This window comes from Rhincodon typus, chromosome 14 (genome assembly GCF_021869965.1).
Source record: "Rhincodon typus isolate 14 chromosome 14, sRhiTyp1.1, whole genome shotgun sequence".
Lineage (NCBI taxonomy): Eukaryota > Metazoa > Chordata > Chondrichthyes > Orectolobiformes > Rhincodontidae > Rhincodon > Rhincodon typus.
Window position 1 is genome coordinate 11377342 of NC_063345.1, and position 12372 is coordinate 11389713.

Below are 12372 nucleotides of genomic sequence, written 5' to 3' on the forward strand. Positions count from 1 at the left end.
AGGAGTTTCCCTTTCAACTATGGGAATCAAAGATCTGCAGCCTCTACTGGACAGCAACAAAAGTAAGATAAATGGGACAGGTCTCTAATGCACACCTCTTGGGATCTGTTGTGACAATGTAGAAGTGTTGGAAATAATAGAGATAAATGAGGAACCCTGGTTCAGTAGAGCCTAAATTAAACCAAGATCATTGAAGCAAATCCAAATCAATTGAATAAAATCATTCTTCTCTCAATCAGCAATAATGCAAATATCCACTCACTTATACCTTCCTATTTTCAATTAGAAAACAAAGCTTGGTTCAGAATGAGGTGTTCCTACTGCACTGTATGATCACCATGGCAGATCTTGCAAAGATGGAGGCCTTGATATGCATTTGTCTCAATTTTAAGTTAATTGAGGTCAAAGTCCACTGAGATACAATAAAATGGAGATTCTGGAGGGACATGTAGCCACTTTAATTTATTTCTCAGGTGTGTACCCTTAGCCAACATTTTTCAGTCTCGAGGGCACACTTGCAATATTTCAATTCATTCAGATGAGAGTAAATAACCCTTTGACAATGAAATGTCTTTACAGATTACATATCAAGCCGCGGTAGTGCTGCTCTGAGTCACCTTTCTGCTTAATGGTTTGTTTGGCCTGCTCTTAATTTAATTTTTTCTCATTAGAGGTTTGGATCTCTTTCGCAGATGTCAGTTGATGCTCTCAAAATTGTTAATTCTGAATGTGAAATTGATAGACTCTTGTTAACCCGAGGTATTGAGGCATATGGAGTTAGACCACAGGTTAGCCATGATCTCATTGAGTGGCAGACCAGACTCAAGGGGGTAAGTTGTCATTTTCCCTAGCTTCTTCCCCATATCAGCACTGCAATCTCAAACCCAGTCAACTTAGTTCTGTCAGTGCTCATATATCTTGTTCACTGGTCTGTCTTATTGAAATTTTGTGAAACTAGAGATTGTAAAAGGTTATTTGTAAACCACTATTAAAGTTTGAAGAATTGTTGGTATTCATCAAGCTAGATAATGTACCGTAAGATTTGACCTTTACATGTGGCCTTTGATTTTCAACATTGTACACCTAAGTGACTGAAAAGGAATAAGAGGTATTGGTGATTCCTACTGTATGTTAATAGTAAGTAGTAGAATGACTCATTTGGACAGATTCCCAGAGAGAAAAGTGAATAGGAGAATCATCCAAATGGCAAGTAACCAGAGATAGATGAATCAGACTGTGGCAGATGTCCAGGGTGAACTTAGTGGAAATTAAATAACTATGAATGTTGAAAAAATGAAATTGGAGAACCATCCATCTTGGGCTACTCCCAGACTTTACACCCAGTGCAATCTGGTCATCACCTTCTCGACTTGCCTCACAAGCATTCTCCTCATGTACAGTGACAAACCTAAACTTCCTGATCCCTTTTAATTAACCCATGAGATTCTAGTTGTGCTTCTTACACATTTGCTGAAAACATCCACAATCTGTTACATCCTTCCACATATGAATATCCTAAAGTCAAGCTAGAGGATCATATGAAACCACGGAATATTCTGTGTGTCTGAATTAAATTTGTCAATTAAATAAAAATTGATGTCCTGCTGACTCTAGAAAGATACAAAGCCAAAGCAAACTTTTGATCCAAATTTGGAATTCAATCTGGTAAAGAGCTTCTTATTTTGTTGTTGAGAATTCCTGATCTAACTCTGCCACTTAAGTGGAAAATCCTGATCCAAGCATAATGCCTCCCACACTTATTTAATTTGTATGTTGATCTTGGACAGCTCACATGCCACATTTGACTGGGACATAGCAGCATCTTTGGGAGGGTCGCTGGCTAGTCAACATTTATCATCCATCTCTAATAGCCCTTGAGGAGGTGATGGTGAGTTGCTTTCTTGAAACACTGCAGTTCTTGTGATGTAGAGACACCCACAAAGCTGTTTGAAAGGATGTTCTGGCACTTTGATCAAGAAACAGTGAAGGAACTGCCATAAATTTCCAAGTCAGCATGGTGTGTAGCTTAGAGGAAAACTTGCTGCTGGTGGTGTTCCCATGCGTCTGCTGCCTTTGTTCTTCTTGGTGATCCAGATTGTGCATTTGAACGGTGCTGTTGAAGGAATGTTGGTGATTTGCTGCAATGCATCTTGAAGACGATACATACTGCTGCTACTGTGATTCAGTGGTAAATGGACTGAATCTTGAAGCTGGTGGATAGTCAAACGGGCTGGTTTGTTCTGGCTGCTGTTGTGCTTCTTGAGCGTTGTTGGAGCTGCACCCATCCAGCTAAGTAGGGATTATTCCATCACACTCCTGACATCTGCCTTGTAGATAGAGGACAAGCTTTGGGAGTCAGGAGGTGAGTCACTTATGGAAACTAATTCCCAACCTTTGACTTGTTTTTCTTGTGGCAGTATTTATATGACTGGTATAATTCAGTTTCCCACAGTCATACAGCCATACAACATAGAAACAGGCCCTTCGGCCCACCACGTGTGTGCCAACCAAACTACACTAATCCCATTTATCTGAACTTGGTCCATAGCCTGCTATGCCATGGCATTTTAATGCACATCCAGATGCTTCTTAAATGTTACAAGCGTCCTTGCCTCCACCATCCTTGCAGGTAGCATATTCCATATTTCTATCACCCTCTGGATGAAAAAATTCTTTCTCAGATCTCCTCGAAACCACTTACTCTTCATGTTTAACTTGTTCCCTCTGGTCTTAGACATGCCTGCCATGAGGAAGAGATTCCCACAATATACTCCATCTGTGTCTCTCATAATTGGGTATATCTCAATCAGACTCCTCAGCCTCCCCTGTTCCAAGGAAAACAAACCCAATCTATCCAAGAGAGGTAGTAAGAACTGCCGATGCTGGAGTCAGAGATAACACAGTGTGGAGCTGGATGAACACAGCAGGCCAGGCAGCATCAGAGGAGCAGGAAAGTTGACGTTTCGGGTTGGAACCCTTCTTCAAACTGTGTTATCCCAATCTATCCAATCTCTCCTCATAACTGAGACTTTCCATTCCAGGCAACATCCTGGTGAATCTCCTCTGCACCCTCTCAGGTGCAATCACGTCCTTCTGGTGTGGTGACCAGGACTGCACACAATATTCCATCTGTAGCCTAACCATTGTTTTATAAAGTCGCAGCAAAATTTCCTTGCTCCTATATTCCATGCCCTGGCTAATGAAGGAAAGCATATGGGAAGGTCATTGATGAAGCAACTGTAGATGGTTGAACCTGCAGTTTAGGGAAGATTATGGAGGAGGCAGTGCCATAGTGTTAATGTCATAGGCATAGTAATCCAGAACTCCAAGTTAACATTCTGGGTGAATACCCTTTTGGAAATGGTGAAATTTGAATTCAATAAAAACAAAATCCAGGAGAGATTATCTGTGTGTGTTGTTTCCTTTTATCTTGTTTGGATTGGATTGCTCAGTAGGCAAGTAAGATGTGACAACAATTCTTGAATTGCCTCTTTTATGGATTACTTCATAGACCGTTGATATAATCCTGGTTCAAGCAGTTTTGTTCTGATTCCAATGCAATTTCCTGGAAGCCGTTTTAACTTCATTTATCACTTTGGTACAGAACTGCTTGTGCTGCCATCAAAAGAAATACCAGTGCCTAACTGGGAGATATTATCAGAAATAAAAAAAGAGTTTTCAAAATAATTTTGAAGTGTTTGGAAGTGAAACTTTCAGTGGGCTAGCCTATTTAGCTAGCTTGTGTAAGTTCATTGCATTACAGGTGAAAGAATTACTTTAAGTAGAAACTCAGTTATAAAGGAACATTTTAATCGAATTAAGATATATTTGCTTTTATAAAGCATTTTTCATGATCATAGCATGTTCATGCAAATATAAAATTTAAGGGCATGAAAAGACCATTCAGCCCCTCAAGTCTGCTCCTCCACTCAATAAGGTCACAGCTGACCTGATTGTAATCTCAAGTCCACATTCCTCCCTACTCCAATAACCCTTCAACCCATTGCTTAACAAGAATCTAGTTACCTCTGCCTTAAAAATATTCAAGGATTCCATCACCTTTTTAGGAATGGAGTTCCTTAAAATTTTGAACCTCTGAGCAAATAAACAAATCACTTCCTCTATGTAAATGAGTGACCCATTATTTTTATACAGTGACCCCTAGTTCTAGATCTCCCACAAGAGGAAACATCCTCTCCACATCTAGCTTATCAAGAACCCTCACAATCTTATAGTTTCAATCAAGTCATCTCTTATACTTCTAAACTCCGTCGGATACAACCCTAGCCTGTCCAACCTGTCCAACTGCTCATAAAATAATCTGCCTATTCCGGGTGCTAGTTTCTCAAAACTGATTCCAACGTATTTACATTCTTCCTTAACTAAGCTAATCAATACTGTGCACAGTACCCAGATGCAGTCTCACCAGTGCTCCATATATCTCGAAGTGCTTTACAGTCATTGAAGTACTTTTAAAGTGTAGTACCTGTTGTAGTGTTGGAAACATTTCATTAATGGTTAGTGGTGTTATGTTAAATATTTATAAAACTGAATACCCCAGTCGAATCCCAATATAGGTATGATGAGCCAAGTAGTTTCCTTCTGCACTGTATCAACAAATCCTATCTTTAATTGTAGGCCTTATAAGATCTTTCTTCCTGAAACTGTAGTTTTATAGAGCATACTGTTATATTTGGTTAACTTCAGTGTATGCACTGACCTTACATGCAACTTATCTCAGTTGCTGATGTACAGATAATGACAGCTTTCTGTGCTGTTTGATTTGCTGTTCATGATGAAGGCAACTACCACCATCCTCTTTACAAATGAGAACATCTTGAGCTCACTAGAAAAGACTCTTTCAGTTTACATGTTTATTGTCTGTTAATGATTTACTTTGCTGTACCAGACATTGTTGCAGAGACTTTGAGGAAGACCACATGCTAGATCTCACTCCTTTGAGATTTTTAAGTTGTTTTACCCATAAGTCCACGTGACATCATCACATAGTGATGTTGGTGCTGCATATGACATGCCTCAGTAATTAACCCTTTCAGACCCATATGCAACAATTATGTGCTGAAGTTTCTCTTGAACAAAATATGAATCTATTTCTCAACCATGGTGTTCTACATAAATGAGGTTAGCTATCAGTGTAAGAGATTTGAGTTAGTATGGTGCACCATCTGTCTGATTTTCCATTAGGATTACTTTCTAATCAAATAGATAGTGCTCTGTACATAACTGGTAGAATCTTAGATTGTGGCCTCAGAATCCTATGTCCTATCGCCGCAACTGACAGAGAAATAGCTGACTATCCAATTTGGAGCAATCTCTAAACAAATAGAGACGTGGCAATGCACTTTGCCAAGAATTTTCCTGTATCATTCATTCATGGAGTAAGGGTGTTGCTGGCTAGGTCAGCATTGGGTGCGCATCCCTAATTGCCCTTAAGAAGATAGGTGTGAGTTGCTGTCCTGAACTTCAGCAGTCCATGGGGATCAGGTGTTGTCAAAGGAGTCTCAGAGAGTTGCTGCAGTGCCTCGTGTAGATAGACCATTAGGTAAGATATCGGAGAAGAATTAGTCTATTCAACCTGTTGAGTCTGGTCTGCCATTCAATCATGGCTGGTAGGTAAAAGTCAGACTGGAATGTAGGATTGACTTACACACATGAATTTCACAGAACATCAGCTGTGCTTGCTGTTTGAAAGTGTTATCCAATTCTTGTCTCTCTCCTGCTTTTTTTCCAGAAGCCATGCAAATGTTTATTTTACAAATGTACATTAGCATTTAAAAGTTACCACTGAATGTGTTTCCATCACCCTTTCACAGAGTGCATTTCAGATCACAGCACAATACTTTCTCCTCAATTCCCACTTCTTCTTTCTTTTCAAACTCTGTCTTCGAGTTACTGACCCTCCTTCTAATGAAAGAAGTTTCTCCCTATCGCTTAATTAGAAGCCTTTATATTTTTGAACACCTTTACTATTGATTTCTTTAAGGCTGCTGCTGTAAAGACTGAGTAGCCAAGTGTGGTGTTCACAACTTAATCTTCTCTAAGGAAAATAATCTCATCCCTAGTTGGTAACGCAGGTTGTCTAGTTTCTATAGAGGGTAATGCAACCACTCCCCCTAGGTTACATTCCAAACTGCGGAAGTGAAAATGACCCACTTCTGTGTTGCTATTAGACTGGCAGAGACACAGAAATGCACTCACCGGAGGTTACATTCAGCCACTAGGCAATATCAAATACTGGGATCTCTGACACATTCTCACGAAAGTCAATAGATCCTACAGAGAGCAGACAATTCACTCTGGATCAATGTGGATCCAGTTGAGTTTAGAAGAAAGAAAGATTAACATTTGGTAGAGATAGTAAGAACTTCTGATGCTGGAATCAGAGATAACACAGTGTGGAGCTGGAGGAATACAGCAGGCCAGGCAGTATCTGAAGAAGGGTCCTGACCCGAAACGTCAGTTTAACATTTGGTAGCATCAGTTCCCTGAGGGCAAATTTCCAAAGAGTCAGAAGAAATGCTCTTTTTAATGTCTTCTATCAAGGGTCAACTGTAGCGGGAGCTGAATTAATGATGTAGGAACATTCGATTAGGATGTTGATTCTCCTGCTCAGTTTGCTAAACGTTCTCCCAACATATACACTTCTTCGCATTACAAATTCCCAGAATCATGGGAATCCAAAAGATCACTGAGATTCACATGCGACAATGGGAAGGGGTCAGTTATGATGTAAGTGGAAGTCGCTGTATTCCCCAGAGGCTGGTCTTTGAGATGACTGGTGGTGGGGTTAACCTGAGAATCGCCACACCTCAGGCAAGGTTCAGAAGGCAGGGCCTTACCCGGTGCTGTTGGCATCATTGTGTACCACAAACCAGCCATCCAACTACCTGAGCTAACTCACCTCCAAAGTTATGGTCATGTTTGCTGACTTGTATTTTTCATAGTTTCTTTCCAACATGTATAATTATGAATGGGGAAATCTAACACTCCAAGTTAAATGGTACTCCAGTGTTTTTTATAAAAAGCACTATTATCCATAATGTTTTGAGTTTTACTTATTTTTCATTTGCAATAAGAAATTTGATCTTTATTTCATCTGTCCACCTTTTATTTCCTCGTGCTCCATATTAACATGAAGGCGCTGTCTCCACAGGATCTGCGAGAATATAGAGGCATCCTTTCCAGTTCGGTTTCCGTAAGTGAAATGGTCTTAATTCCAGCATCTCCTTGTCAAGACGAAGTATTTTGGGACAATGAGGAGCCACCTCCCAAGGTATAGTCATTTAAATACTACTTGCTTTTATTTTGCTGAGAGTTCTATGGGGTTTCAGGCACAACACTGAGAGCTTACTGTTTTCTTCAATGCTGTGGAGTTTGTCAGCTTAAGTTATGTTAACTTGGAATCGCCTTCCATCATCTGCTGCTTGATGCAGCAGGCAACATAATAAGTGTGCACATTTTCATAACAGTACATTTTTCTCTGTAGCTCATTAACATCCATGCCAACTGAATGAAGCAAATAGTTTTCACTTGACACAAAAGCCTGGAAATGAGGTGCTGTCCCATGTTTCTTGCCCAGCTATTTTGCTGTCAACATAATTTACTTTTCATAGAAATTTGTCAATGAAATCATGCTATCAGTTCAGTGACCAGTTTAAACAGTTGCAGGTACTCAGTTGGCTAGAGGTGAGCCATGTTTCTCTGAAAAGCAATGTTCCAATTCAGAAATTGTTCTTCGCATCAGTGTACGTCTAAGATTTCCATTGTCTACCAAAGCTGGGGTTGAATTTGTCTTAACAGAATTACCAGACAATGGACTGGGTTATACACTGAGTAAGGTTACCCCATACCCCAGGTTAGATTTTTGGCACAGCTTCCCCTCGGCCAGGCTTTACTTGTTCAACCATTGGCTGTTTGATTAATTAAGATTGGGCGGGATTTCCATCCCATTTCCAGGAGGGAATTCTAGTCCTGTAGAGCTACCGACATGAGGACTCCAGCCCTTCACCAAACCAGGGGGGTGGTCACTGCAGGTAACGCAGGTGGGCCAGGAGGAAGGAATACTCTGGATGCCCCCTGGTTAGTCTGGGATCTTGCTGGAGAAGAGTTTGAGGTGTGGAGATACATTGGCGAGGGCAGGGATGGAAGCCAAACATTGGGGGTGTGGGGGCAGAAGGGTATCCAATCGGCACAGGGATACAGGAAGGAAGAAAGCGACCCCACAGCCCTGACCATCAGCTCACAGCATTAACCCTCCCTGATATCACATTGAATGCAAGCCTTTCCTGCTGCCCATTAAATCAGAAGGACAGCAGGAGAGGCCTTGAGCATAATTTATCCACTTAAGTCCCTCAGTTAGGTCACAGTTGTGCAGACAAATCAGCACCATAGATTTCTGCTGCAGCCCTTCAGAATTGCATTCCAAAATCCAAAATGCTACCCTAAATTCTAAATTCTTTCTTCAGTCTGTTTCGTGATGAAATCCTCAAGTTATATCTTGTTTGTACTGAACATGCCAGCAATCTCTGGGACGTATAACATTTAGAGCATACTCTGTTGTGAGGTAGCAACATTCAGTTTTGCCCTGTGATAGTGGCAAGCTTATTGCAAAGTTTTTGTAAGGTCAGTTCAAAGGGTTTGGAGGTCATGGAAGAACATTTCAGAATATTACAGACAAGGACTATGAAGGTCAGTGAAACAGAGAGGGAATTTTTTCTGAAGAAGGGTCTAGGCCCGAAACGTCAGCTTTCCTGCTCCTCTGATGCTGCTTGGCCTGCTGTGTTCATCCAGCTCTACATCTTGTTATCACAGAATCTCCAGCATCGGCAGTTCCTACTATCTCCAGTCATGAGGCAGTCTGTGACAAACTGAATCCTAAACATACCTCGTTTCATGGTCAGATCAGCAAAAGGGAAAAACTCTAATTCCCTGTTAATATGTTTTGTTGATACACCGTGTCGTTAACATCTTGGTGGAATTGCTAAGAATTCTGTGGGTTCTGCATTGATTGCATTTTTAACGTGTGCTGTAGGTGTTCGAGCAGTCTATGACTGATATTTACCTCTTGCTAATTCTGGCTGTTCAGAATAAGTTATGCATTTACTGTAGAATGTATTACTGTTCTAATACATGTAATAAAGTATTTGTAGGATCCACATCCTTCTGGTTGTGTGGTGACTGTACACAATATTACAAGTACACAATATTACACTAATTAAAGTTCTATAAAGCTGCAGCATCACTTGCCTACCCTTATACTCTATGCCGTTTCCAGTGAAGACAAGCATGCCATAGGCTTTTTTTTAACTACCTTATCTACCTGTGCTGCCGCCTTCAGTAATCTGTGGACCTGCACACCCAGATCCCTCTGCATATCAATACTCCTAAGGGTTCTGTCATTCACTGTATAATTTCCACCTGTACTTGATCTTCCAAGGAGGTTGAAAAATACAACATAATTTCGATGCGAATTGACCTCTCTGTCTCAGAGAGGGGCCAATTTAAGTGCTTCCCTACATGTGGTAAATACTGTCTAAAAACTCAGGAGTGTAAAGTTTTGAATTTTTGTCATTTTTTTCATCTTTTGTTTCTCCACTCTATCCCATACCAATCTATCCCTCTTCCTGGACCATTTTTTGTTCTAATTCATCCAATTGCACTCATGAACCCCTCCAGGCTTTCTTACTGAATTCATAAACTCCTTACAGAGTAAGAAGGCCATTCAGCCCATCGAGTCCACACCAACTCTCTGAAGAGCATTCCACTCAGACCTAAACCCCTACCTTACCCCTGTAACCTTGCATTTCCCAAGGCAAATTCACCTAAGCCTGCACATCCCTGGACTCTATGGGCAATTTAACATGGCCAATCCACCTAACCTGTACACCTTTGGACTGTGAGAGAAAATCAGAGAAAACCTGCACAGACATGGGGAGAATGTGCAAACTACACACTGATAGTCATCAAACCCAGGTCCCTGGCGCTGTGAGGTAGCAGCACTAACCACTGAGCCACCGTGCTGAATTTGTTCTGAAGAAGGGCCACCAGATCCGAAATGTTAAGTCTGGTTTTTTTCTCCACAGATGCTGCCAGACCTGCTGAGCTCTTCCAGCAACTTCTGTTTTTGATACTGATTCTGAGTTACAAGATGTATAGTCTGTCCCAGTATTCACACAGCTCTGAGATGCTCTGTTTCCCTCTTGCATCAGCTCACATTTCTGGCAAATCATCGTGTAAATACATTTTAAAAACCTACACGTACAAGGAAATGTCTAACTACTAGCAGGCACAGACCAGCCGAGATCTAATTGAATATTGGAATCAGCTTGAGGGGCTGAATGGTCCACTTCTATTCCTAAACACTTGCTTAATCGATTTAAATTCAATTTAATTAAGTTTTTAGGTATTAGCTTTGTGAAATCATCAGCAACAGGGATGGTTTAACAAGTTTAAAATGAATGAATTAAAATTTAATCCAGCAATTTATGGAGTTCTGCTGCATAATGGTAAGCTTAATATATTTTCATGTTTGGGGTACTCTGAGGAGGGAAGTTATTAAAAATAATATAATTTTTTTTTAAATCCTTAAGGTTCCTGAAAGAACGGTCTCGAAATCTTACAGCAGAGAACAAGTAAGCAGTCAAGCTCGGCAGAAAGGTACCTCCAGGTTAGTGACCACAGTTTGTCATAAATAAAACTAACTGTGACCTGGCTGCGTGATTAACTCCATTTTTAACAGTAATTTATAAGGGCCAGTGAAGTTTTTTTATACATTAGGCTTTGACCTAGTGATATTAACGCTGGACTGTTAATCCAGAGACCCAGATAACGGTTCGAATCCTGCCATGGCAGATGGTGGAATTTGAATTCAATAAAAATATTGGAACTAAGAATCTAAACATGACCATGAATCCATTGTTGATTGTTGGGAAAAACCCATCTGGTCGCTAATGCCCTTTAGGGAAGGAAACTGTGACTCCAGACCCACAGCAATGTGGTTGACTCTGAACTGCCCTCTGGGCAATTAATGCTCCCTAGCCAGTGTCGCCCTCATCCTGTTTATGAATAAAAAAAACCCAGGTAACATTCTGGAGATCCGTGTTTGAATGGCAGATGGTGGAATTTGAGTTCAATAATAATCTGGAGATAAGTGTCTAACAATTACCATGAAACCATTACCAATTGTTGGGAAAAGCCCATCTGATTCATTAATATTATTTAGGGAAGGAAATCTGCCATTCTTACCTGGTCTGGCCTACATGTGATTCCAGATCCAAAGCAATGTGGTTGGCTCTTAAATGTCCTCTGGGCAATTAGGGATGAGCAATAAATGCTGGTCTAGCCAGCGACACCCACATCCCATGAATGAATATTAAAAACAATCCTTATCTACTTGTTCAGAGATGTTATTGAACACCTGAGAAACAGGTAGGACTTAAACCTAGGGTCCAATGGCTTAGAGGAAGGGACACTACCACTGCACCACAAGAGCCTTTATCAGTTAAGTACTGGATTGCAAAGCTGAACAGATCCAGCTGTCACAATTGTATTAAAACTTTCAATGTGAAAATAGAACAAGATTTTGCAGATGAAATCTCCACATTGGGTACAATCTGGAAGTTGTGCTTAAAAGTCACTCAAAAGGTTATTCTGGTTAGATTACGCTTCAAGTTTCAGATCAAAGTCATTTGTATCATCGCAAATGTAAAACCTTCTGTGAGCCAGTGCAAAATGGCAGAGTGATAAAATGTAATTGTTTCAGTTTTTCTCTTTCTGTTAAAAAGTATTTCTTAATGTGTTTCAGACTAATAACCTGGGGCAGTTTTAATAATGCAGCTGAAAATGGCTTTATCACTAAAGAGAAGCATTGTAATATAAATGTCCAGTCCTCCAGACGTGATTAACTGAATTTAAAATCATTAAAAGTAACTTTTAAACACTATAATGAACCATTTGCCACTTTCATTAATACACATTAGTTGGTTTTTTGGCATTTAGATGGTTTCTAACATGGCGATTCTTTTATAATGTGTCCATTGGTCCCTGTGCATCTGAGGGAAATGAGCACAGTGTGAAGAACTTTTAGCTGGCACAGGTGTGATGGGCCAAATGTTGACCTTCTGGGCTGTAACCTTTCTGTGATTCTGAACCACCTCAATTGGCAGAATCTCACAATTTTAACTTCTGGTTGTTGCCAGTCATTTCATCGGCTTCAGATGCAATGAATTTTTCACCCAGCGGAAAAGATCACAAGAGATAGTAGGAACTGCAGATGCTGGAGAATCCGAGACAACAAGGTGCAGGGCTGGATGAACACAGCAGGCCAAGCAGCATCATAGGAGCAGAGAGGCT

At 40.5% G+C, this 12372-nt stretch overlaps 1 protein-coding gene across 2 annotated transcripts in view; it reads left to right on the forward strand.

The window, feature by feature from the left end:
• Window positions 1-12372, forward strand: part of si:zfos-2326c3.2 (mitogen-activated protein kinase kinase kinase kinase 4) — a 254941-nt gene that overhangs the window by 143985 nt on the left and 98584 nt on the right. For both annotated transcript variants that reach the window (XM_048605155.1, XM_048605156.1), the window contains exons 15-16: window positions 7175-7294; window positions 10611-10687. In XM_048605155.1, coding sequence (XP_048461112.1) covers window positions 7175-7294; window positions 10611-10687 — 197 coding nt within the window. The remainder of the gene's footprint in view (window positions 1-7174; window positions 7295-10610; window positions 10688-12372) is intronic.